At 43.9% G+C, this 27,941-nt stretch overlaps 1 protein-coding gene across 1 annotated transcript; it reads left to right on the top strand.

The window, feature by feature from the left end:
• On the top strand, positions 1 to 27,941 carry LOC116367847 (A disintegrin and metalloproteinase with thrombospondin motifs 7-like; the record flags this gene model as incomplete). The annotated part of the gene is made up of 7 exons (XM_031819016.1): positions 1 to 155; positions 1,104 to 1,249; positions 5,425 to 5,594; positions 12,095 to 12,228; positions 15,071 to 15,191; positions 15,828 to 16,072; positions 27,794 to 27,941. Coding segments are annotated over exons 3-7 (697 nt in total), but the record flags the coding sequence as incomplete, so codon positions are not given.

The following is a 27,941-nucleotide window of genomic DNA, read 5'->3' on the forward strand; positions in this document are numbered from 1 at the left end:
GGAGGCATAATTGAGTTGATGTGGGCAGGAAGTAAATACGACTCTTTGTCCCTTCCCTGTAGAACGTCTGCAGTACGTTGTGGTGCACTGTGGGGACAACTTGTCACTCAAAGCTGGATGGTGCAGTCGACGGGACCAGGTGTGGTGAGGACAAGGTGAGTGTAGACACTTCCTGGGACCAGGTTGGGTGAGGACTAGGTGAGTGTAGACACTTCCTGGGACCAGGTTGGGTGAGGACTAGGTGAGTGTGGACACTTCCTGGGACCAGGTGGGGTGAGGACTAGGTTATTGTAGACACTTCCTGGGACCAGGTGTGGTGAGGACTAGGTGATTGTAGACACTTCCTGGGACCAGGTTGGGTGAGGACTAGGTGAGTGTAGACACTTCCTGGGACCAGGTTGGGTGAGGACTAGGTGAGTGTAGACACTTCCTGGGACCAGGTTGGGTGAGGACAAGGTGAGTGTAGACACTTCCTGGGACCAGGTTGGGTGAGGACAAGGTGAGTGTAGACACTTCCTGGGACCAGGTGGGGTGAGGACTAGGTGAGTGTAGACACTTCCTGGGACCAGGTGGGGTGAGGACTAGGTGAGTGTAGACACTTCCTGGGACCAGGTTGGGTGAGGACTAGGTGAGTGTAGACACTTCCTGGGACCAGGTGGGGTGAGGACTAGGTGAGTGTAGACACTTCCTGGGACCAGGTTGGGTGAGGACTAGGTGAGTGTAGACACTTCCTGGGACCAGGTGGGGTGAGGACTAGGTGAGTGTAGACACTTCCTGGGACCAGGTGGGGTGAGGACTAGGTGAGTGTAGACACTTCCTGGGACCAGGTGGGGTGAGTACTAGGTGAGTGTATTTTATTCTCTTGATTTTCCTCCTCGTTACCAGGATGACTTGAGGAGTTAGGTAAAAAACCTATCAATTTTAGAATTGCTAGCCCAATGTTGCTGTTTTTGGTAGTATGTTTGTAATCGTGCACTGGAGACTGTGTTTTTGTACCCCCAAACATAACGAAAAGAGGAGTTAGTTCATGAAGACCTAGAAGATTATAAATCACAATGCTTCACTGAGCATCCAAATGAACTATTGAAATGTGTGATTGTCAGTGGTGCTTTGACGGGGAGTGTGTGGCGGTGGGACACCAGCCTGAGAGCGTCAAAGGGGGCTGGGCTCCATGGAGCGAGTGGTCTGCCTGTTCCAGAACCTGTGGGGCCGGAGTTCAGAACGCCCAGAGGGACTGCGTCAACCCAGTGTAAGTCCTAATGGATTAGTCTACGCACCTGCACCGGAGAATTAGAATTAGTAGAACGCACATTCAAATTCAAAGCAACATTCTGTGGTGTGAACACCGGAGGGTACACTATCTTGTGTTATTATCTGGTTTCAGATGTATTTTTAAAGCAGAACACCAAGGGGCTCTCCCAGGAGGGGCACTGCTTACTGTTAGTATATAGTTTATGCTGTTGACTTATCAGTACTAAACAGGGACTTAAATAACCCTTAAAGGTACACTCTTAAATCTCTGTTTTCACCCACTATGAGGCACTAACATTACTATTTGTAAATAGTTGTTGGGTACTTGCCAATGTAACTACCTCTGAGTATTTTAATTCTGTGTTAACGACCCCAAAGCCAAAGATGAGAGGGCTGTTTTTAGGGTAGTTACCACAGAATACTGTTAACAAACAGTGGTAGAAGAAGGCCTGCACGTTTAAAAGCACAAAATATAAATTTGTCTGTGGACATCGGTGTGTTTTTAAAAAACATTTATTTCACCTTTATTTAACCAGGTAGGCTAGTTGAGAACAAGTTCTCATTTGCAACTGCGACCTGGCCAAGATAAAGCATAGCAGTTCGACACATACAACAACACAGAGTTACACATGGAATAAACAGACATACAGTCAATAATACAGTAGAAAAAAAAGTCTATATACAGTGAGTGCAAATGAGGTAAGATAAGGGAGTTAAGGCAATAAATAGGCCATGGTGGCGAAGTAATTACAATATGGCAATTAAACACTGGAATGGTAGATGTGCAAGTAGAGATACTATGGTGCAAGATAGATTGGCTGTATACAGATGGGCTATGAACAGGTGCAGTGATCTGTGAGCTGCTCTGACAGCTGGTTCTTAAAGCTAGTGAGGGAGATGGGAATCTCCAGCTTCAGTGATTTTTGCAGTTCATTCCAGTCAGTGGCAGCAGAGAACGGGAAGGAAAGGCGACCAAAGGAGGAATTGGCTTTGGGGGTGACCAGTGAGATATACCTGCTGGAGCGTGTGCTACGAGTGGGTGCTGCTATGGTGACCAGCGAGCTGAGATAGGGCGGGGCTTTACCTAGCAGAGACTTGTAGATAACCTGTAGCCAGTGGGTTTGGCGACAAGTATGAAGCGAGGGCCAGCCAACGCGTGTTTGGACGTGAGCCAAGACCGATGTCCAGGTACTGTACGTATCAGATATTCCAGTGGACTATACATGCAGACCATGCTCCATCAGACCATGCTCCATCAGACCATGCTCCATCAGACCATGTTCCATCAGTCCATGCTCCATCAGACCATGCTCCATCAGACCATGCTCCATCAGACCATGCTCCATCAGACCATGCTCCATCAGACCATGCTCCATCAGACCATGTTCCATCAGACCATGTTCCATCAGACCATGCTCCATCAGACCATGCTCCATCAGACCATGTTCCATCAGACCATGCTCCATCAGTCCATGCTCCATCAGACCATGCTCCATCAGACCATGCTCCATCAGACCATGCTCCATCAGACCATGCTCCATCAGACCATGCTCCATCAGTCCATACTCCATCAGACCATGCTCCATCAGACCATGCTCCATCAGACCATGCTCCATCAGTCCATACTCCATCAGACCATGCTCCATCAGACCATGCTCCATCTTAGTTAACAGAACACATTTAATCCATGTATGACACATTTCTGTGAACCATGTCACTTATTGAACACAGAGTATCACCACCCTACCAAAGCCTTACTTGGCTAATATGTTAGGAACTGAATACTCTTCTCATTCATTCTCATTGAATAGAGTCATCATTTTTGAAATCATTATAGTTGTTGTTGGTGGATATTGAGTGGAGTCGTTTTCAAATAGAGTCCAAGGTCTGTTCAGTGTCATCCATCCAAAAACGTATTTCTGTGGTACCTTATTTACTGTCTTGTTGCCGTGTTTGTGTTGCTCTGCTTGGAGGCGTAGGCCTATTCTGACTTGCCTCTTCATTTGTGCATGGCATTGACGCTCAAATCCAGTGCTTAGACAAAGAGAGTGTTCTTGCGTTTTGAAATAATCCGTGTAGTGCTCAATATAATTTTATTTTATATTTTTCCACTTTTATCTTTCTTATTTGTTGGAATATTGTCCTTTTTGAGGATCTCTGTTCTACCCTCCTGGATCTGTTCCTGGATCCTGGCTCTAGACAAAGACACCGTGTTCAGTATATGAGCCAACAGGGGCCTCCTGGCTCACTGTGTTAGACAAAGACACGGTATTCAGTATATGAGCCATCAGGGGCTTCGTTTCTAAAATGTATTTAGCTTTTATACAAATGGTCTGCGTATGTTCACTACTCAATTTATGAAACGTCTATATTCTTTATGTTGTATAAGTCACACATGTAAGCATGTTTATTTTTATTTACACTACATGCAAAATAAAATGAAGTTCATCGTTTATGAATCAAAACGCTGGCATCGATTTTCACGTGCGCCCAGTTTATGATGAAATGTGTACCTAAGAACATTTAGGCCCCAGTCAGGCTGAACTTCCACCTGTTTCTGTGCTCAACGGGAACCACCAGAGACGAGGCAAAGAGTAGCACTGGCAGACATTTTGATTGATCCAATAGGATTGTGTTAGGAGTTCATAGTTTCCCGAGATGGAAGAGAGTAGACATTTTGATTGATCCAATAGGATTGTGTTAGGAGTTCATAGTTTCCCGAGATGGAAGAGTGTAGCACTGGCAGACATTTTGATTGATCCAATAGGATTGTGTTAGGAGTTCATAGTTTCCCGAGATGGAAGAGAGATAAGTGGCAGACATTTTGATTGATCCAATAGGATTGTGTTAGGAGTTCATAGTTTCCGACATGGAAGAGAGTAGCACTGGCGGACATTTTGATTGATCCAATAGGATTGTGTTAGGAGTTCATAGTTTCCCGACATGGAAGAGAGTAGCACTGGCAGACATTTTGATTGATGGGATCCAATAGGATTGTGTTCGGAGTTCATAGTTTCCCAGCATGGAAGAGAGAGAAGTGGCAGACATTTTGATTGATGGGATCCAATAGGATTGTGTTAGGAGTTCATAGTTTCCCGAGATGGAAGAGAGAGAAGTGGCAGACATTTTGATTGATGGATCCAATAGGATTGTGTTAGGAGTTCATAGTTTCCTGACATGGGGAAGAGAGAGAAGTGGCAGACATTTTGATTGATGGATCCAATAGGATTGTGTTAGGAGTTCATAGTTTCCCGAGATGGAAGAGAGAGAAGTGGCAGAAAAGGCAGCGCTGTGCTGTTGGGGCTACTGGAGGACTGGCATTGGGCAGTGGTGTAAAGTACTTAAGTAAAAATACTTTAAAGTACTACTGAAATAGTTTTTTTGAGTATCTGTACCTTACTTTACTATTTATATTTATGACAACTTTTACTTTTTACTTCACTACATTCCTGAAGACAATTGTACTTTTTAGTCCATACATTCTCCATGACAACCAGAAGTACTTGTTACATTTTGAATGCCTGCTTAGCAGGACAGGAAAATGGTTCAATTTCCATTACAATGCCTTATAATCGAGGAGAGAACTCACTTGAGGACCACTTGAAGAGTATTAGCATTCATAAGAGGAGTGTCTCTGATTGCAGTTATCATTGGTTGTGTTGGTAAGGACTTCACCGCATCATCACTTATGTCATCCCTTTATTTTCAATGACCAATGAACATGAAATGCACATTATGTTCACAAAATAACATCACCACCATCGAATGACAGAATCTGTCATTTAAGTTCGCGCTGTAGTCTCATTTTCACCTCATTTATCACCTGATTTACTTAAAGGCCCAGTGCAGTCAAAAACTAGATTTCCCTGTGATTTTATATGTAATTCCACACTGAGTTGGAATAATGCTTTTAAATGATGAAAATGATGATAATGGCCTTTTAGTGTAAGATCTGTTTGAAAAGACTTCCTGAAATGTCAGCCTGTTTTGGTGGGATGGCCAGGCTTGTAAAAGATACTGTATCTATGTCAATGTGAGTCACCCGTGTTGAGCCCCCCCCTGGTTATCACAGGCCTTACAGCCACCTGAAAATACTATTATCATCCATTTAAAGACATGCCTGTTTGTCCACTAACAGGATGACACTCCACTCTACTCTCTCCTCTCCTCCAGTCCCAAGTACGGAGGGAAGTACTGCGTGGGGGAGCGAAAGCGCTACAAGATCTGTAACAGCACCCGTTGCCCCCCCAACCAGCCCTCCTTCAGACTCATCCAGTGCAGTCACTTTAACACCATGCTTTACAAGGGCAAGTTCTACAAATGGGTGCAGGTCAACAACAGAGGTGAGTGTGCGTTGTTCTAGCTAGATACTGTAACATAAACTCTTACACCCCAAAGTAACTAAATAACACAGAATACATTTCCAGATGTTTGATTTTAGCCTGTATGTTTTGTCAACTTTAGAGTGACAGTGCAAACGAGGAAAATACAAAATGTCACTTCATCAACATTCAACACAACCGTTCATTGTTCGACATCCAAAGGCCTGTAGCCATTTCATGTCAATAAAGCAGGTGATGGGAGTTGCGTATTTGTTGCCTTCCAAACCCCATTGTGAAGAAATTCAATTTGCATTCCAAATTCCATTATAGCCATGACATTTCTGTCTATTGACTGAAATGTTGGTTTGAGATCCATTGTAGAGCACAAACACATGTGGAGCAAGACAGACAGTGTGTCTCATTCTGGTATGAATCATTTTTTCATCTATTCACCTGGAACTATGAAAAGTGTGCAAGCCAACTATTGTTTGGCATGCCAATAAGGCATCCTTTTACAACAGCACTTAGTAATATTTAACTGTACAGTGTGTGCTATGTTTTCAGGAATAGAACGAGGAAACGGCTTAAAGTAAGTAATGTAATACGTTAACATTTCTCAGTTTACTACCGTGAAGAGACAAGGTTGGAAAACCATGATTCCTTGTCGAAATAGAAATGTTCTCATTGGAAACCCTTCTATACCATTATATACAGTATCGCACAGCAGCTCCTTGTGTTCCCAGTTTGTAATTTACTATGTTATCAGCCTGAAGAATGTTGAGACACGGGACACCGACCAGATTAGCCCTAGCTAAATGAACGTGGGGGTGACGATAACGTTAAGCCTGAGTTAAGGTTACACGGGTCTGTGCAGTGTCAGTAATCTGCAGAGTGGTATTGCTCTGACAGTGGATGTGTTAAATACAGGACCGAATATGTAAACAAGAGTAATACTTGAACCCTACAGTGCCTTCGGAAAGTATTCAGACCCCTTGACTTTTCCACATTTTGTACATTACAGCTTTATTCTAAAACTGATTAATTATTGTTGTTTTTTCTCAGCAATCTACACATAATGACAAAGTGAAAACAGGTTTTGTAGACATTTTGACTCATTTATTAAAAATTAAAAACAGATACCTTATTTACATAAGTATTCAGACCCTTTGCTATGAGACTGGAAACTGAGCTCAGGTGCATCCTGTTTCCATTGATCATCCTTGAGATGTTTCTACAACTTGATTGGAGTCCACCTGTGGTAAGTTCAAGTGATTGGACATGATTTGGAAAGGCACACACCTGTCTATATAAGGTCCCACAATTGACAGTGCATGTCAGAGCAAAAACCAAGCCATGAGGTCGAAGGAATTGTCCGTAGACCTCCAAGACACGATTATGTTGAGGCACAGGTCTGGGGAAGGGTACCAAAACATTTCTGCAGCATTGAAGTTCCTCAAGAACACAGTGGCCTCCATCATTCTTAAATGGAAGAAGTTTAGAACCACCAAGACTCTTCCTAGTGTCTGGCTGCCTGGCCAAACTGAGCAATCGGAGGAGAAGGACCTTGGTCAGGGAGGTGACGAACAACCTGATGGTCACTCTGACAGAGCTCTAGAGTTCCTCTGTGGAGATGGAAGAACCTTCCAGAAGGACAACCATCTTTGCAGTACTTCATCAATCAGGCCTTTATGGTAGAGTGGCCAGACGGAAGCCACTCCTCAGTAAAATACACATGACAGCCCGCTTGGAGTTTGCCAAAAGGCACTTAGACTCTTACCATGAGAAACAAGATTATCTGGTCTGATGAAACCAATATTGAACTCTTTGGCCTGAATGCCAAACATCACATCTGGAGGAAACCTGGCACCATCCCTACAGTGAATGGTGGTGGCAGCATCATGCTGTCGGGATGTTTTTCAGTGGCAAGGACTGGGAGACTAGTTGGAATCGAGGCAAAGATGAACAGAGAAAAGTACAGAGAAATCCTTGATGAAAACCTGCTCCAGAACGCTCAGGACCTTAGACTGGGACCAAGGTTCACTTTCCAACAGGACAATGACCCTAAGCACAAGGCCAAGACAACGCATGAGTGGCTTTGGAACAAGTCTCTGAATGTCCTTGAGTGACCCAGCAAGAGCCCGGTCTTGAACCAGATCAAACATCTCTGGAGAGACGTGGAAATAGCTGTGCAGCAACATTCCCCCATCCAACCTGACAGAGCTTAAGAGGATCTGCAGAGAAGAATGGAAGAAACTCCCCAAGCCAAGCTGGTAGCGTCATACCGAAGAAGACTTGATGCTGTAATCGCTGCCAAAGGTGCTTCAATATAGTACTGAGTAAAGGGTCAGGAATACTTATGTAAACGTAATATTTCAGTTTTGTCATGACTGGCCTGTGAGGATCAGGTTACAGTGGATCATGGTTCTACAGGGATATCTCTGCCTCCCGCAGAGGGGGAGGTATAGAGGGATTGATGGGGGGGGGGGGGGGGGGTGTTCATGATACCTCACACCCATTGTAAATCTTAAGGCAGCAGACTAATCCTTTTTCCTTTCATGTTTGGGACTGGAATGTCTGTGTGGCCTTATGGAGAATCTACCTCAGAACTGTAACATGAAATCAATGGACTTTGGGACATTATATTTCATCAACCAAAATGGTGGTAACAATGATAGATGGAATATGAGAATGAATGTTGATTTTTGTGACGTCATTAAAGTTAAATGACAGCACTATAACGAAAACATTAACTTTAAGAGTTTTCATTAAATATGCATGTTTACATACTGTGCGTTGTGTAGAAAATATCCATACCTCTTTCTACCCTGTGGTATAAAACATGTGAGTTAAGAATTTACATACTTGACTAAGTTGACTGCGCGCTGCAACCCGTGGTCTACGACAAGTCGTGACCCGAGCTGTGACCCCGAAATGCAACACGAGGAAGAGGAAAAGAAACCTCTTAACAATCAATGCTACGATTGAGTACTGTATCTAAGAAGGTGTATCTAAGAAGGTGAATTCAAGAAGGACCAAGCGGTTATTCTCTTCAAGTCATCGGTTGTCTACACGGCCCTCCTACCCAAGCTGGGAGCGTCGACATGGCTGATGAGCCTCCTAAGAAGACCACTCTCACAGAACGAGTGCAAGGAAACAGACATCCAAGAGAAAGGGCATTATGACATCGTGTGGACAATCAGAGACTTACACCTGTTAACGAAGGAGACACAGCCATCGAAAGATCAGGGCGTCGGCCAAACCTATCCCACTAAGCGGAACTCGGCCCACGAAGAGATACCCAACGGAGTCCTTCAACACGTAAATACATGCATTATAATTCTGACCCATAAGAGCGGCAATTCGGGGCAAGGTGTCAGGGTTAAACTAAGCATAGTTTACAAATGTATCCAAGTGTGCTTTTATCTTGTGCACTTTCTCTCTCTCTCTTTTTTTCTTTAAATCTCCATCTTGTTTAACACGTGTCATATTGTGTTGGTCTGCTAGGGATCTGTTGCCATTGTATTAAGTTCTAACCAATAACCTAGACTGTTTGTCTAGTGTGTGTATCTTATGTTATCATTTAGCTTGTTAGTAAATAAGTAATCAACTCAATTTGTGCAGTATGGAATGATTTAGTGAGACCCGGGTTTGTGCAGATTTACGAATTATGTGATGTTCAGAATGAGACTGAGGAAATGAATGACTTAGTGACTGCTATGAAATCGATATTCTGATCATCTTTGAGTGATTTCGGGAAACAGTAACTCATTAAACAAACTTTTCCCGTGGTGCCCCAGGATACTGAGTTAATGGTTACAGGATTAATTTAATCACGTAATTATAAAAATAGTTAATTATTCAATAAATAGCATGTCATCACATTAATGATAAATACTTCACAAGTTTTTAGTTGTTGTAAATTAGCAAAAATGTGTAAAAAACTGTTTTTTCTTTGTCATTATGGGGTATTGTGTGTAGATTGATGAAGGAAAAAATGATTTAATCCATTTTAGAATAAGGCTGTGACGTAACAAAATGTGGAAAAAGTCAAGGGGTCTGAGTACTTTCCGAAAAGGGTGTATAACATTGAATTTGTCCCAAAAATGAAATCAAAAGAAAGTATGTTTTGAAGTACCTGTCCTATACAGTGGGGCAAAAAAAGTATTTAGTCAGCCACCAATTGTGCAAGTTCTCCCACTTAAAAAGATGAGAGAGGCCTGTACTTTTCATCATAGGTACACTTCAACTATGACAGACAAAATGAGAAAAAAAATCCAGAAAATCACATTGTAGGATTTTTTATGAATTTATTTGCAAATTATGGTGGAAAATAAGTATTTGGTCACCTACAAACAAGCACGATTTCTGGCTCTCACAGACCTGTAACTTCTTCTTTAAGAGGCTCCTCTGTCCTCCACTCGTTACCTGTATTAATGGCACCGGTTTGAAGTTGTTATCAGTATAAAAGACACCTGTCCACAACCTCAAACAGTCACACTCCAAACTCCACTATGGCCAAGACCAAAGAGCTGTCAAAGGACACCAGAAACAAAATTGTAGACCTGCAGGCTGGGAAGACTGAATCTGCAATAGGTAAGCAGCTTGGTTTGAAGAAATCAACTGTGGGAGCAATTATTAGGAAATGGAAGACATACAAGACCACTGATAATCTCCCTCGATCTGGGGCTCCACGCAAGATTTCACCCTGTGGGGTCAAAATGATCACAAGAACGGTGAGCAAAAATCCCAGAACCACACGGGGGGACCTAGTGAATGACCTGCAGAGAGCTGGGACCAAAGTAACAGCCAGTAACACACTACGCCGCCAGGGACTCAAATCGTGCAGTGCCAGACGTGTCCCCCTGCTTAAGCCAGTACATGTCCAGGCCCATCTGAAGTTTGCTAGAGAGCATTTGGATGATCCAGAAGAAGATTGGGAGAATGTCATATGGTCAGATGAAACCAAAATATAACTTTTTGGTAAAAACTCAACTCGTTGTGTTTGGAGGACAAAGAATGCTGAGTTGCATCCAAAGAACACCATACCTACTGTGAAGCATGGGGGTGGAAACATCATGCTTTGGGGCTGTATTTCTGCAAAGGGACCAGGACGACTGATCCGTGTAAAGGAAAGAATGATTGGGGCCATGTATCGTGAGATTTTGAGTGAAAACTTCCTTCCATCAGCAAGGGCATTGAAGATGAAATGTGGCTGGGTCTTTCAGCATGACAATGATCCCAAACACACCGCCCGGGCAACGAAGGAGTGGCTTCGTAAGAAGCATTTCAAAGTCCTGGAGTGGCCTAGCCAGTCTCCAGATCTCAAGATCCAGATCTCAAAAAATAAAATTGTTGAAAGTCCGGCAACAGCCCCAAAACATCACTGCTCTAGAGTAGATCTGCATGGAGGAATGGGCCAAAATACCAGCAACAGTGTGTGAAAACCTTGTGAAGACTTACAGAAAACGTTTGACCTCTGTCATTGCCAACAAAGGGTATATAACAAAGTATTGAGAAACTTTTGTTATTGACCAAATACTTATTTTCCACCATAATTTGCAAATAAATTCATTAAAAATCCTACAATGTGATTTTCTGGATTTTTTTTCTCATTTTGTCTGTCATAGTTGAAGTTTACCTATGATGAAAATTACAGGCCTCTCTCATCTTTTTAAGTGGGAGAACTTGCACAATTGGTGGCTGACTAAATACGTTTTCCCCCACTGTATCTGTGAGATTTAAGAAGGCTCTGAAAAATAAAAAAAGGTACAGTGGAATTACCTGTGTAGCTTGATAAGGGGAAAAAACAATCAATTATAGAATAAGGCTGTAACGCTAACAATTACCCAACTGACAAGCTAACTGTTACCCAACTGACAAGCTAACTGTTACCCAACTGACAAGCTAACTGTTACCCAACTGACAAGCTAACTGTTACCCAACTGACAAGCTAACTGTTACCCAACTGACAAGCTAACCTTTACCCAACTGACAGGCTAACCGTTACCCAACTGACAGGCTAACCGTTACCCAACTGACAAGCTAACCGTTACCCAACTGACAAGCTAACTGTTACCCAACTGACAAGCTAACTGTTACCCAACTGACAAGCTAACTGTTACCCAACTGACAAGCTAACTGTTACCCAACTGACAAGCTAACTGTTACCCAACTGACAAGATAACTGTTACCCAACTGACAAGCTAGCTGTTACCCAACTGACAGGCTAACCGTTACCCAACTGACAGGCTAACCGTTACCCAACTGACAAGCTAACCGTTACCCAACTGACAAGCTAACCGTTTCCCAACTGACAAGCTAACCGTTTCCCAACTGACAAGCTAACCGTTTCCCAACTGACAAGCTAACCGTATCCCAACTGACAAGAGATAATGCTGCTTGGTCATGTTATGGTCATGCTTAGGACAGCTTTGGTTGTCTTAATGCCAGATACAGGCCTAAAGCAAAGTGATACCTTGTCGCTAAAGTAAGGTGACACCTAACCTGTTTGTGTTTGCCAGTGAACCCCTGCGAGCTGCACTGCCGCCCTCTGAACGAGTACTTCTCAGAGAAGATGCTGGACGCGGTCATTGACGGGACCCAGTGCTATGAGGGCAGCTTGAGCCGAGACATGTGTGTTAACGGCATCTGCAAGGTAGCAGCAACCTTGTCCCCAGAAATCTCTCTTCTCTCTGTCTCTCTCACTCCCTCATGCCTCTCGCTCCTTGCTCTGTCACTCTCTCTCATTCTCTACTCAAATTGTCATTCCCTCCTAAAGTCTAAGCTGAGTTAACTTCATTTGTTAAGCTCCCCTTGTTGACGCGCTTCTCCTGGTCTCCACATTGTGCTTTAGGGATGTCATTTGATATGCACTTTGTTTAGTCGGGCGGCTGCTTGTTTTCTCCGCAGAATGATGTTGAACGCTTTACATTCTGTATGAAAATGAGTGTGCTGTTCGAGTAAGTCATTATCTCGCACAGTACAGTCTCACGGTTGTCCAATATCTTCATCCCAAAATGTCAGGTCTGATTGGACCAAGAAAATAATTATACACTACCCGAGATGCATCATTTGGTGAATTGATGTACTGTCGTGGGGACACATTTTGTTGTCATGACCCCAGTTGACCCCAGTTGAGCCATTCTGTTTAAAAGCTGGCTTTGTTTAATTGGTTTTGGCTGAAAGCAGTTAAATATTTAGACTGTTTATAAGCCAGTCAAATATTAATGTTAGAATCTATGCTTTTAGCCTTTTATCTTGTTTCATTTACATCTTCAAACAAGACCAACATTGTGACCCTGGTCTTTGGTTTCCATGGTTTCCACTCATGTCCAAGACATGGGTCATGTTCCCCTGCTTAGACGTTGCGTACATCAACCAATGATTGCGTGCCATGTCATCGACTGTGCCGTTGGACACCAGATTGCTTTAACATGTGATGTGGTTAACTGAAACGTAAAATACCTACCAAGGTATCGTAAGACCTGGCATGCATCAGTAACACCTGAGCAGAGGAACGTGCTCATTATCTAAGGACTGGAAGATGAGGGATTTAGAGTTCACAATGCAACTGAGGTTAAAGGGAAGGATCACCTCAAGTTAAAGGGATAGTTTCATTTGTGAATCATCACTCCAGAGGGATAGTTCACACTAAAACAACGTTTGTCAGATGTTTTCATACGGCACAAAGTCATGTGAAGTTTAGCTCCGTCCACACCATCTGTTGTATAGATCTGGCTAGGCTATATGCATCAGGATAAATCAGCAGGGCTCAGTTTCACCGAAGCTACTGAAACAATGAGAAATTGCACATTCGTCAAACTCATTCCACAGAGGGCCGAGTATCTGTGGGTTTTCGCTCCTCCCTTTTACTTTATTGCTATTAATATTAAGGCCACTGATTAGTAAAGAACTACCCTCAGCTGTTTGTCTAGTTCCTAATTGAAAGGAAAAACCAAAAACCCACAGACACTAGGCCCTCCATGGAATGAGTTTGACACCCCTGAGCTATTGGAACCTCTTATGTTCCACAGTATACACAGTGGAAGCTGCTGAGGGGAGGACGGCTCATAATAACGTCTGGAACGGAGCAAATGGAATGGCATCAAACACATGGAAACCATGCGTTTGGTGTATTTGATACCATTCCACCAATTCCGCTCCAGCCATTACCACGAGCCCGTCCTCCCCAATTAAGGTACCACTAACCTCCTATGATACACAACAAATGACACGTAGATCACGTTGGATCTATGGAAATGTTTGTCAAACATTGTTTTTAAGGTTAACTATTTCTCTGATGACAAATGCTCATTCCTGAGTCCTGTCACTCTACAGGAGATTGTAGAGCCTTGTGCTCAAAAGTTTCCCTCACTTTTCATTTTTTGCGTGTCAGACAGGTGACATTAGTTTTCTGCATCACCTCAGACAACACTCATTTTTCATGATCTACATTTTTTTCACACAACGTTATTATAGTACATACTAAGTTTATTTTGGGGGGAAAAGACACGTTAATATTTTACTTGCAAGGTGGACGTATTGATGGATAAAGTCATTATCTCCCAACATAGTCTCACTCTTGTCCGATATCTTCATCCAAACTTTCAGACTGTGCTCTAAGCTCTGATTGGACGAGCTAACGAATTTGGATGACTTCATGGGGCGAGGATCACATTTTGTTGTGGTAACCCCAGTTGAGCCGTTCTTTTTAAATGCTGGCTTTGTTTAATTGGTTTTGGCTGAAAGCAGTTAAATATTTAGTCTGTTTATAAGCCAGTCAAATATTGATGTTAGGAACCAACTGAGAATTTGAATATAGAATGTTTCTCTGATAAGTTTTCATTTTGTCCATATTCTTTCCAAATAACATAGGTATAGTAGATGGATAATTTGGTTACTAGATATAGTGGGGACACAATGTGGTTGTGGTAACCCCAGTTATCAAATGCTAATTCCTGAGTCCTATCACACTACAGGAGATTGTCCTGCCTTGTGCTTATTTCTACCTTAGCAATTTGTTGTTTGTTGTTAATTTTCTGCATCACCTCAGACAACTCATTTTTCAATATCTCAGTGACTACAGAATAAATAAATGGGGAATAAATGGGGAGATGATTATCTAGCAGAACTGTGAATTTGAATATAGAAAGTTTCTTTGATACAACATTATTATAGTACTCACGATGATTATTTTAGAAAAAAATACAAATTGTGAATGTTTTGCTGCAAAGTGGACGTATTGATGGATACTTTTGTTTCAGTGCGAGTACATTATTTTGTCCTCAAAATATCTTAATATGATTCCGGTGAACCCTACAGATTGAACCCAAAGACATACTGATGTCCTAAAATGGACACCATACACTGTAATGCAGTGGCATCCATTTTAGGTTATCCTTTATTCTCTGCTGAAGGCCTGTCATTCTTCTCTGCTGTCAGTTCAATCTTTATGTAGTATGAAACGGCAGGTTCTTGCTTTGTTTTGATCTTTTCAGAATGTGGGGTGTGACTATGAGATTGACTCCAACGCGGTGGAGGATCGCTGTGGGGTTTGCCATGGCAACGGGTCTACTTGTGAGACTGTGAAGAAGACCTTTGAGGAGAGCGAAGGGCTTGGTATGACACTCATGCTACTCTCTGCACTCTCCTTTTTCACCTCATTTAACTCCTGATTAACAAAAGGCCCATCCCAATAGGTGGTCAAGGTTCTGTATGTCGTGACATGGCACATTTTACCCTTTGGTGTGTACTTTACTGTATTTATACTTGAGATACCACCTTTTCAACAGTGAAAGTATTAAAAAAAAGAATCTCTGGAGAACGTCTACTGATATAGGATCAGCTCTCCTCACCACAATCGGAACCTTAACCATTATGAGATAGAAAACCAGACTGACCCTGGAACAGGTTTTTAAAGTGATAGACAGTGTACTGGACACTGGGTATTGTTGTCAGCATCCTGTAGCTTGGTTTGAGCTGTCAGTTTGAATGTGAACTAGGTCATGTACTGCATCTCAAGTTTCTGTCTCATAATCAACCAAATGTTTGGTGGTACAGTATTATATTTCCATAGACTTCAAAGCACAAGTCTGACATCAGTCCCTTTTTGTGGAGGTATTAAGACGGTATCAAGCTGGGTGGATTACATGACAATAAACTAGGTCAAATTGAAAAGGAGAAAAGTAAAGTGTACCGAGGGTAGTAGAGTTGGAAGTTGAACAGCCCCTCTGGACCCCCCTGTCTGTCTCCCAGGGTATGTGGACATTGGGCTGATTCCAGAGGGGGCTCGGGAAATTCGTATCGAGGAGGTGGCTGAGGCTGGGAATTTCTTGGCTCTCCGGAGTGACGACCCCGGAAAGTACTTCCTGAATGGCGGTTGGACTATCCAATGGAATGGGGAATACAAGGCAGCGGGGACGGTATTCACCTATGAGAGGACAGGACAACTGGAGAACTTGACCTCCCCTGGACCAACCCTAGAGCCAGTGTGGATACAGGTAGGATCACATACTCGTGCATCACAAACACACACACACACACACACACACACACACACACACACACACACACACACACACACACACACACACACACACACACACACACACACACACACACACACACAGCCACACACACAGCATGTGCCAAATACTCCGAACTGCCGTTTAACAAGCATTGCATGGTTTGTTTATCTAAAATACCTTCCACTTGAGAGATGTTATCCAGGAAAAACAACACGTAAACAGACTAAATGTTCACTTACACACATTTATTTTGTTTTATTATTCTTTAATCAAACCGGGACATCTCTTTTCAATTAAACTCTATTTTGCATGATCGGCTCTGGTTCTAGTTTCATGGAGATCTAAGATGATGTTCGCTTTTGATTATAAGTAATTATTCCCAAACAGGGTTTGGTTGTTCAGGCAGTGTAGGTGTTTACACAGAGCTACAGTAATTCAATAAATGTCTTTTATTTCAAAGGCTGTGTTATTTCAAAGATTTGAACCCTGCTGTGCCAACCTGTGCAAAACTAAGGGTACAGTTTCCAAGAATTGTTTGGTGTTGACCTTGAGAGAATCCACTTTGAATCTGTACAATTCTCATCCAGCGAGAATTCCTTTGTGTTATGGCTACAAAAGAGAAGGGTTTTTTGGTCGAAGCCATTTCGTTTCGAATGGTGGTGCCGTATTCTATCCTCCCTGTCATTACAAATTCCCACCATGTACAATAAATTCATCCACAGCTACACCCGTACAAAGGCATCACAACAACTGAGCACCGATCTCAATGCCTGTTTTTAGACTTCAAAGTAGCTGACTGCCCAGTGAAAGTCTCACTTTTAACTCATATCTACATAATGTTGTTGACTCGTCCTGTACTCTTATTTCTGGCAGAAGCATAAATTGGAGAAAAAAGCACTTTAAAAAACCCATCTCAAACCGACGGTTTCAAAAACGCTGGCTATTTTCTCATAGAACACGTTGTCATCTCCCTGAGGAGGATGAGCTAGCCAATCAGCGGCCTAGAGGAGGATGGGCTAGACAATCAGTTTTCTACCGGGAAACACCCACACCAAGCCAGGTGGTGGAGGCTGTACCAGGGGGCAGATAAAGGGCTTTGTCCCACTGTGGGGATCTGAAGCCCCCCATAGCCTGGCATGGTGCCCACCAGGGTAGGGGTGGTAGGGGGACAGCTTCTGTCTGTCTGTTGGATCACAGACAGTGGACAGGGAGATGAGTACTGGCACTGATGTCATGTTGACCTCTTCTCTCACTGACACTGCTGGAGTCTACTAATAGCCTCTCTCTCTCTCATGTTGATGCTTAACTTACTTTCATTCTCCCTCTGTCTCTCTCTCTCTCTTTTTCCCTCTCTCATGAGTTGATGCAAAACTCTCTCTCCCTCACACCAAATTAGTGTTTGTGTGGTGGTTTCTCACTGATGGTTCAATGTTTTTTTTATGAACTCTAATGAGACCACCTGTGTGAGGTAAGTGCACCATGTGTGATGACTTGTAGTTGTTATGTTCTGCAGTAAGTGGAAACCTATAATCAACAAGTGAGAAATGATTGATCATGTGTACATAACTGTATGACGGTCACACGCAGCGCAGCACTGAAACAACTTAACAATCTACAATGTTATTTTTGAACATTTAGCGATAAAATTCCCTTGCATCTCTATCTCACTGTGAGGACACAATGGAAACAGATGATTTCCAAATCATTTAGCCCGTCACAAGGCCCCATGACAATCTCAGCCAAAATGCTTTTGTTTTGGGACATGTGCCACTCAAAATTCAATGTTCCTATCTCCGTCTCCAGAGGAAACGTTTTGGAATGCCTTTCAGAGACAAATACCTTTCAAAACAAATATTTGCACCTTGTCCAAGTAAAACCCTGTGAAGAGAACAGCTGTTGAGCCGACTCCCCAGATCTCAGCTTTACCTTTCCATTAGTGTCAACTGTGTCTGCTCACACTCTTTACCCGTCTTGCACAAAGCTCATTCATCACCTAAGTGTGTCAGCCTGTCCAAACACAGGATCAGGGAAGTGGCAGCTCGGTTGTTAAGTCCTCTCAAATGGACCCTACAGTTCATTGTAACAAGCTTCCAGTGACACACAGAAAAGTCAATGACTTGAGGGAAGGGCGAAGGATGTGTCAAAAAGAGTGTTCAAAGGGCAAACACGTAACCATGGTGTTTGCTGAGCGTTGATAGATATTGGAGATGAGGAGCGTTCCCTATGGAACTGGATTCCATCTTCAGGTGTTTGTCTCCAGGGCCTCATGTTGGAGATGGTGATGGAGGGTCTGGCGTGGGTGGGCTTTATATGTCCCATTTGACCACTTTACCCCGTGTCTCACTTGAAGTGGCACTCAGACTGTCATGTTTCAGATATCACAAGGGAGGTAAGGTGTCTGGTAGATTGGACACATTTACCATGGGGTTTGGGGGCAACTGGAAAAATATTTTTATAAACCTTGGCAACACGTTGTACAGAGAAAACACATTTGCATGACAAGGATGTTCATTAAATTCTGAGCGATAATCACAGCCAAGTGTAAACAGACTCTTTAAAATCGGATAAGATAATAATATTACACTCCACTTTCTGCCAGTCTTGCTTGTCTGAGCTTGATTCATTTACTTTGCTCCTCTGTTTCTGCTGACAACCCATTAACTAGATGTGGATCTACTTTCTGTACTCGCATAAGATGGAAGACAAATGAATTAGCTTCACAAACGTAGTCCATACGCCAAGTACCCACAAAAAATAATATCCATGACCTTTTGATGGTGAAAGACAATGTACTGGATTGAAAATGTGTCTGTGATTATATTCGAATACATGCAACTTATCACAATTATTCATGACTAATTGAGTATTCCTTTTGGCTTGTTGATAGCCTCATATGCCTTAGTAACTGCTTATGGAATAATGTTATATCAGTGGGCTTTATTCAGAATTGTCAGTGTATCAGTTAGTCCCATAAGAACCCGGGCGGCAGCGTAGCCTAGTGGTTAGAGTGTTGGACTAGTAACCGGAAGGTTGCGAGTTCAAACCCCTGAGCTGACAAGGTAGAAATCTGTCATTCTGCCCCTGAACAGGCAGTTAACCCACTGATCCCAGGTGGCTGTCATTGAAAATAACAATGTGTTCTTAACTCACTTGCCTAGTTAAAAAAATAAAACATTTAAAAACCCGCTTTGATGTCAATTTTGGGAAAAAGCGAAAGAAGATTTATATTGTTCAATCAAATATTTCCCAGTTTGCCTGAAGTGATCTTCAATCCTCTGACTAGAGCTGATTCTAATAACAATGATTTGAATCAGCAGCAATACATTGACAGTAAAAACAAAGATGAATTGTGTGGAGCCACAACGTTTTGTTCTGTGCTGTCACTGTGAATGACAAATGACAGTTCTTTGGGAAAATCATTTGTCATAGGCAAGCGCATATCTTGACAGCCACTGTCTCAAATTCTGTTTAGTCTGCGTCATGTAATTATTTATCCCACGTGGAAGAGATATCACCGCCAGTGTTTCACTTCTAACTCTGTATAAAATGGTCAAACTCACTGTGACATGACTTAATAGTCAGACGTAACACTTTGTGCTTTGACTTTGTCATGTTTCCCCCATTCCAATATGATTCCTGAAGTCCACTTAGTTATTTCACCGTGATCCAATAACAGATTTCACATACCTAAACTCAAAACTAGACTCTGGAGATCAACGTGTAGAGAGTTACAGCATACAGAGTGCGGCGGAGTTACCATGGTAACATCATTCATACACTGCAACGTAATGCTGTCTGCTATTCTTTTTAATGCTGCGGTTGTCAATGCTTTCAGTAGATTTGAATGATCCAATCAGACACGAGGCATCTGTGAAAGTGGAGGCCAGAATTTGGGGTTTCATCTGGCCTGAAAACAAATATGCTTGTTCCAGCTACTAACACGTGACAGTGACAGTGAAATTAGCAAAGATATTGTTGTTCTTTTTCCACAAAAATAGCAACTTCTTGTACTCATTCTCTATTGTATTTCACATTGTACTCGAATGTCTTCCCAGAGAGCCCAATGTTCAACATTGTGTAATTGATCACCTATTTGTAATGTTAAACAAAGGCTTATAGATTAGTTGCCAGGAGCCCTTCTCTATGGCAGGGGTCTCCAACAGGTTGATGGTAAGCTACCAGTAGCTCGCAGCACACCTATGAGTAGCTTGCAGAACAATTCTGAAAGTACATGCAATTTTCACATCCAGCTACTGTACTGTTACAGATTTAGGTTTTCCCATTTATATTTAGCACTTGGGGACCCCCTGATTAGGGTCACCTAATTTAGTTGAGTACACTGTGTATAGTGTTACACCTGTGCTGGTTTGTCCATCTTGTTAGTCGGAAGGTGTTTCACCTGTGCAAGCCCAGGTGATATTTAAGAGAGGCCGGCCCAGCGCTCCAGTGAAGCTTGAGAGATGTGGTTAACCTAGTGGGCGTCCATGGTGGGTGTCTTTTAGTCTGAGGGAAAACCTAGTGGGCCGTCCATGATGGGTGTCTTTTAGTCTGAGGGAAAACCTAGTGGGCCGTCCATGGTGGGTGTCTTTTAGTCTGAGGGAAAACCTAGTGGGCCGTCCATGATGGGTGTCTTTTAGTCTGAGGGAAAACCTAGTGGGCCGTCCATGGTGGGTGTCTTTTAGTCTGAGGGAAAACCTAGTGGGCCGTCCATGATGGGTGTCTTTTAGTCTGAGGGAAAACCTAGTGGGCCGTCCATGGTGGGTGTCTTTTAGTCTGAGGGAAAACCTAGTGGGCCGTCCATGGTGGGTGTCTTTTAGAACAGTTTACTAGTGGCGTTGCCAACTTTCAGTGGGCACCCACATGGGTGCCTTTCAGAACCCTTTACTAGCATACTCAAGTATGACAATTGGGTGTTTTTTCCACCACTGCTTACTAGTGGCTTTGCCAACTTTCAGTGGGCATCCACATGGTTGTCTTTTTATTATTATTGACTATTCAATCACTATTCTGAATGGCAGTGAAGGTCATTCTTTTTGTTGTTGTTTTTATTTCACCTTTATTTAACCAGGTAGGCCAGATCACCTTTATTTAACCAGGTAGGCCAGATCACCTTTATTTAACCAGGTAGGCCAGATCACCTTTATTTAACCAGGTAGGCCAGTTGAGAACAAGTTCTCATTTACAACTGTGACCTGGCCAAGATAAGGCAAAGCAGTGTGACACAAACAACAACACAGAGTTACACATGGAATAAACAAACGTACAGTCAATAACACAATAGAAAAGTATATATACACTGTGTGCAAATGAGGTAAGATTAGTGAGGTAAAGCAATACGTAGTGGCGAAGTAATTACAATTTAGCAATTAAACACTGGAGTGATAGATGCAGAAGATGAGTGTGCAAGTAGAGATATTGGGGTGCAAAGGAGAAAAAAAAGAAGAACAATATGGGGATGAGGTAGTTGGATGGGCTATTTACAGTTACAATAATCTGTAAGCTGCTCTGACAGCTGGTGCTTAAAGTTAGTGAGGGAGATGTGAGTCTCCAGCTTCAGTGATTTTTGCAATTCGTTCCAGTCATTGGCAGCAAAGAACTGGAAGGAAAGGCTGCCAAATTAGGAATTGGCTTTGGAGATGACCAGTGAAATATACCTGCTGGAGCGCGTGCTACGGGTGGGTGCTGCTATGTTGACCAGTGAGCTGAGATAAGGCGGGGCTTTACCTAGCAAAGACTTATAGATGACCTGGAGCCAGTGGATTTGGTGACGAATATGAAGCAAGGGCCAGCCAACGAGAGCATACAGGTCGCAGTGGTGGGTAGTATATGTGGCTTTGGATGGCACTGTGATAGACTGCATCCAATTTGCTGTGTAGAGTGTTGGAGGCTATTTTGTAAATGACATCGCCGAAGTCAAGGATCGGTAGGATAGTCAGTTATATGAGGGTATTTTTGGCATCATGAGTGAAGGATGCTTGCTTTTGCGAAATAGGAAGCCGATACTAGATTTAATTTTGGATTGGAGATGCTTAATGTGAGTCTGGAAGGAGAGTTTACAGTCTAACCAGACACCTAGGTATTTGGAGTTGTCCACATATTCCAGGTCAGAACCATCCAGAGTAGTGATGCTGGACTTTAGGGCAGGTGCGGGCAGCAATCGGTTGAAGAGCATGCATTTAGTTTTACTTGCATTTAAGAGCAGTTGGAGGCCACGGAAGGAGAGTTGTATGGCATTGATTCTTGTCTGGAGGGTAGTTAACACAGTGTCCAAAGAAGGGCCAGAAGTGTACAGAATGGTGTCATCTGCGTAGAGGTGGATCAGAGAATCACCAGCAGCAAGAGCGACATCATTGATGTATAGAGAGAAAAGAGTCGGCTCGAGAATTGAACCCTGTTGCACCCCCATAGAGAATGCCTGAGGTCCGGACAACAGGCCCTCCGATTTGACACACTGAACTCTGTCTGAGAAGTAGTTGGTGAACCAGGCGTGGCAGTCATTTGAGAAACCAAGGCTGTCGAGTCTGCCGATAAGAATGTGGTGATTGACAGAATTGATAACCTTAACCCCTTACTAGTGGCTTTGCCATTTTTTAGTGGGCACAAACATGGGTGTCTTTCAGAACCTAAGGGCTACCTAAATTCTATCAACATAATGATTGCAGCACCCGCACGGGCAATACACTAAACCATTGCTACTCTGACTTCTGCTATGCATACAAGGCCCCCCCCCCCCCGCTCCCCCTTCGGCAAATCCGACCACGACTCCATCTTGCTTCTACCGTCCTATAGGTAGAAACTCAAACAGGATGTACACTTGACTAGAACCATTCAACACTGGTCTGACCAATCGGAATCCACGCTTCAAGATTGTTTTGATCACGTGGACTGGGAAATGTTCCAGGCAGCCTCAGAGAATGACATCGATCTATACGCTGACTCGGTGAGTGAGTTTATAAGGAAGTGCATTGGAGATGTTGTACCCACTGTGACTATCAAAACCTACCCTAACCAAAAACCATGGATGGATGGAGGCTTTCGCGCAAAACTGAAAGCGTTTACTTAACCATGGAAAGAGGACTGGGAATATGGCCGAATATAAACAGTCTAGTTATTCAGCTCGCTGGTCACCATAGCAGCACCCACCTGTAGCACGTGCTCCAGCAGGTATATCTCTCCAACTCAATCATCAAGTTTGCAGACAACACAACAGTAGACTTGATTACCAACAACGACGAGACAGCCTACAGGGAGGAGATGAGTGCACAGGATAACAACCTCTCACTCAACGCCAACAAAACAAAGGAGATGATCATTGACTTCAGGAAACGGCAGAGGGAGCACCCCCCTATCCACATCGAAGGGACAGCAGTGGAGAAGGTGGAAAGTTTTAAGTTCCTGGGTGTACACATCACAGACAAACTGAAATTGTCCATCCACACAGACAGTGTGGTGAAGAAGGCGTGACAGTGCAACCTCAGGAGGCTGAAGAAATTTGGCTTGTCACCTAAAACCCTGACAAACTTTTACAGCTGCACAATTGAGAGCATCCTGTTGGGCTGTATCACTGCCTGGCACAGCAACTGCCCCGCCCTCAACCGCAAGGCTCTCCAGAGGGTGGGTCTGCACAACGCATCACCGGGGGAAAACTACCTTCCCTTCCAGGACACTAGGCAAGTCAGTTAAGAACAAATTCTTATTTTCAATGACGGCCTAGTAACAGTGGGTTAACTGCCTGTTCATGGGCAGAACGACCGATTTGTACCTTGTCAGCTCGGGAGTTTGAACTTGCAACCTTCTGGTTACTAGTCCAACACTCTAACCACTAGGCTACCCTGCCACCTCTACACTCTAACCACTAGGCTACCCTGCCACCTCTACACTCTAACCACTAGGCTACCCTGCCACCTCTACACTCTAACCACTAGGCTACCCTGCCACCCCTACACTCTAACCACTAGGCTACCCTGCCACCTCTACACTCTAACCACTAGGCTACCCTGCCACTTCTACACTCTAACCACTAGGCTACCCTGCCACCTCTACACTCTAACCACTAGGCTACCCTGCCACCTCTACACTCTAACCACTAGGCTACCCTGCCACCCCTACACTCTAACCACTAGGCTACCCTGCCACCCCTACACTCTAACCACTAGGCTACCCTGCCACCCCTACACTCTAACCACTAGGCTACCCTGCCACCCCTACACTCTAACCACTAGGCTACCCTGCCACCTCTACACTCTAACCACTAGGCTACCCTGCCACCCCTACACTCTAACCACTAGGCTACCCTGCCACCCCTACACTGTAACCACTAGGCTACCCTGCCACCTCTACACTCTAACCACTAGGCTACCCTGCCACCCCTACACTCTAACCACTAGGCTACCCTGCCACCTCTACACTCTAACCACTAGGCTACCCTGCCACCCCTACACTCTAACCACTAGGCTACCCTGCCACCTCTACACTCTAACCACTAGGCTACCCTGCCACCCCTATATGTACATATTCTTATGCCATCCCTTTAGATTTGTTTTTGTTTTGTTTTCTTACCCCTTTTTCTCCCCAATTTCATGGTTTCCAATTGGTAGTTACAGTATTGTCTCATTGCTGCAGCTCCTGTATGGACTCTGGAGAGGCGAAGGTCGAGAGCCTCGTGTCCTCCGAAACACAACCCAACCAAGCCACACTGCTTCTTGACACAATGCTCACTTAACCCGGAAGCCAGCCGCACCAATGTGTCAGAGGAAACACCGTACACCTGGCGACCGGCCCGCCACAGGAGTCGCTAGTGCATGATGGGACAAGGACATCCCTGCTGACCAAACCCTCCCCTAACCCGGAAGATGCTGGGCCAATTGTGCACAGCCCATGGGTCTGCCGGTCGTAGCTGGCTGCGACAGAGCCTTGACTTGAACCTAGAATCTCTATTGCCACAGCCTTAGACCAGTGCGCCACCCGGAGGCCCCATCCCTTTAGATTTGTGTGTATTAGGTAGTTGTTGGGGAATTGTGAGATTACTTGTTAGATCTTACTGCACTGTCGGAACTAGAAGCACAAGCAGTTCACTACACTCACATTAACTCTGCTAACCATGTGTATGTGACCAATAGCATTTGATTTGAACTTCCTTTGAACACCTTTTGGTTTTATTTTGGTTGTCAAAGTGATTTTCTTTGTTAGTTCCCTTTGTTGTGAGTGACATTTGAAGTTTGTCTTGTAGGACGGTCACATTACTATCTAATCAACGCAACATTGACATTATCCCATCCCTGGTTAGCCACTATTGTCTTAAAAAGCCAAACCTAGCACAGTATCTGTCAATTAATTTCCAGCATTATGTCTGTCTGTGTCGTGCGTGCTTTGGTCTATCACTCAGTGTGTAGCCAGTTGATGTGGTAACCATCTTGTGGGTTGACAGAAATACTTTCCCAAAAACCTTCTCAATTAAATGTTAACTGCAAAGTAGGCTTACCTGGCAGAAGTACACTACATAACCAAAAGTATGTGGACACCTTCTCGTCGAAAATCTCATTCCAAAATCATGGGCATTAATATGGAGTTGGTCCCCCCTTTGCTGCTACAATATCCTCCACTCTTCTGGGAAGGCTTTCCACTAATTTTGGGTCTTGCTTCCATGCCACAAGCATTAGTGAGGTCAGGCACTGATGTTTGGCGATTAGGCCTGGCTTTCAATTCAACCCAAAGGTGTTCGATAGGGTTGAGGTCAGGGCTCTGTGCAGGCCAATCAAGTTCTTCCACACCGATCTTGACAAACCATTTCTGTATGGAGCTCGCTTTGTGCACTTGGGCATTGTCATGCTGAAACAGGAAAGGTTCTTCCCCAAACTGTTGGCACAAAGTTGGAAGCACAGAACCTTCTAGAACGTCATTGTATGCTGTAGCATTACGATTTCCCTTCACTGGAACTAAGGGGCCCGAACCATGAACTCAGAACATCCAATTTCGTTGTTTCTCTATGAATCAAAGTAATTTTAAGAGCGAAAAACCAAGAAATTTTTAACTGAACATAATTTGAGAAACGATAAAACATAATGGTGCGGGGGGGGGGGGGGGGGGGGGGGGGTTGCAGATTTTATAGGGGGGTTGCATTGGGGGGTTGCAGATTTTATAAGGCCCCCGTTAGTTGTTTATTAACCATTATTTTAGCAGGTATATTGACAGAAAACATAGTGCACTACTTTCTCCTAGTGAAGAGTTGCAGGGGAGAGGAAATAAGAATGTTCCTACTTGAAAGCTAGAAAGAATGTATAGCTTGAGACATGTTTCATTTAAAGTAGCTCTCATGCTAGAAAAGGTTGGAGAGCCCTGCTCTATGAAGTATGCAACGTGAGTTATTGCTTACTGCCTGTGCAAGATTAGGGTACAGGCAGCGTATCACTGGGTATCACAGCCAACAGACTCTGTGCCCTGGCAGTCTCCCGGTGCTGTCCCAAGCTGACCTGTTCTAACTTTACATCCTGTCTGTTTGGATAGCTGAGATCAGCTCAGGGCCTCCCAATGATGCTTGGTCCAGAAATTAAAGTGGAAATTGGTACGTGATTGTGCTGTTGGGTGGAATATGCCCCCCTCCTGTGGGATCATCCACCACCCAATCCAATCTCCTAAATACATATTAGCCACACACACCTCAAACCACTAACATGAGCACATTCCACACACTCCCCAAAAGACATGCCCCCCCCCATACCACATGACACATACACATAGTACACACACACACAGTACACACCAAACAACAAACCCTTCAACATCACTCACTTCAAGAAATATGTGATCCGAAGCAGCAATGACGTGTTGACTGTTGGAGCTTTTAGTTTGTGTGTTTTATGCTGTCTGTCTGTCTGGTCTGTCTCATGCTGTCTGTCTGTCTCATGCTGTCTGTCTCGTCTGTCTCATGCTGTCTATCTGTCTCATGCTGTCTGTCTCATCTGTCTCATGCTGTCTGTCTCATCTGTCTCATGCTGTCTATCTGTCTCATGCCATCTGTCTCGTCTGTCTCATGCTGTCGGTCTCATCTGTCTCATGCTGTCTGTCTGTCTCATGCTGTCTGTCTCATCTGTCTCATGCTGTCTGTCTCATCTGTCTCATGCTGTCTATCTGTCTCATGCCATCTGTCTCGTCTGTCCTCATGCTGTCGGTCTCGTCTGTCTCATGCTGTCTGTCTGTCTCATGCCGTCTGTCTCGTTTGTCTCATGCTGTCTGTCTCGTCTGTCTCATGCTGTCTGTGTCTCATGCCATCTGTCTCGTTTGTCTCATGCTGTCTGTCTCGTCTGTCTCATGCTGTCTGTGTCTCATGCCATCTGTCTCGTCTGTCTCATGCTGTCTGTCTGTCTCATGCCGTCTGTCTGTCTTGTCTGTCTCATGCTGTCTGTCTCGTCTGTCTCATGCTGTCTGTCTTGTCTATCTCATGTTGTTTGTCTCATGCTGTCTGTCTGTCTCGTCTCTCATGGTATCTGTCTCGTCTCTCATGGCATCTGTCTCGTCTCTCATGGCATCTGTCTCGTCTCATGAAATCTGTCTCGTCTCTCATGGCATCTGTCTCGTCTCTCATGGCATCTGTCTCGTCTCTCATGGCATCTGTCTCGTCTCGTGCTGTCTGTCTCGTGCTGTCTGTTTCATGCTGTCTCGTCTGTCTCATTCTGATTGATCCTATGTGTTCTACAGCTACTCTTCCAGGAGACCAACCCAGGGGTGCGCTATGAGTACACCATCCATAGAGAGACTCTTCTGGACTCAGACAATGACATCCCTATCCCCGGTTTCTTCTGGAAGTATGGCTCATGGACTGAGTGCAGTGCCACCTGCGGGACAG

The sequence above is a fragment of the Oncorhynchus kisutch genome, unplaced genomic scaffold (assembly GCF_002021735.2).
Source record: "Oncorhynchus kisutch isolate 150728-3 unplaced genomic scaffold, Okis_V2 scaffold1782, whole genome shotgun sequence".
NCBI lineage: Eukaryota > Metazoa > Chordata > Actinopteri > Salmoniformes > Salmonidae > Oncorhynchus > Oncorhynchus kisutch.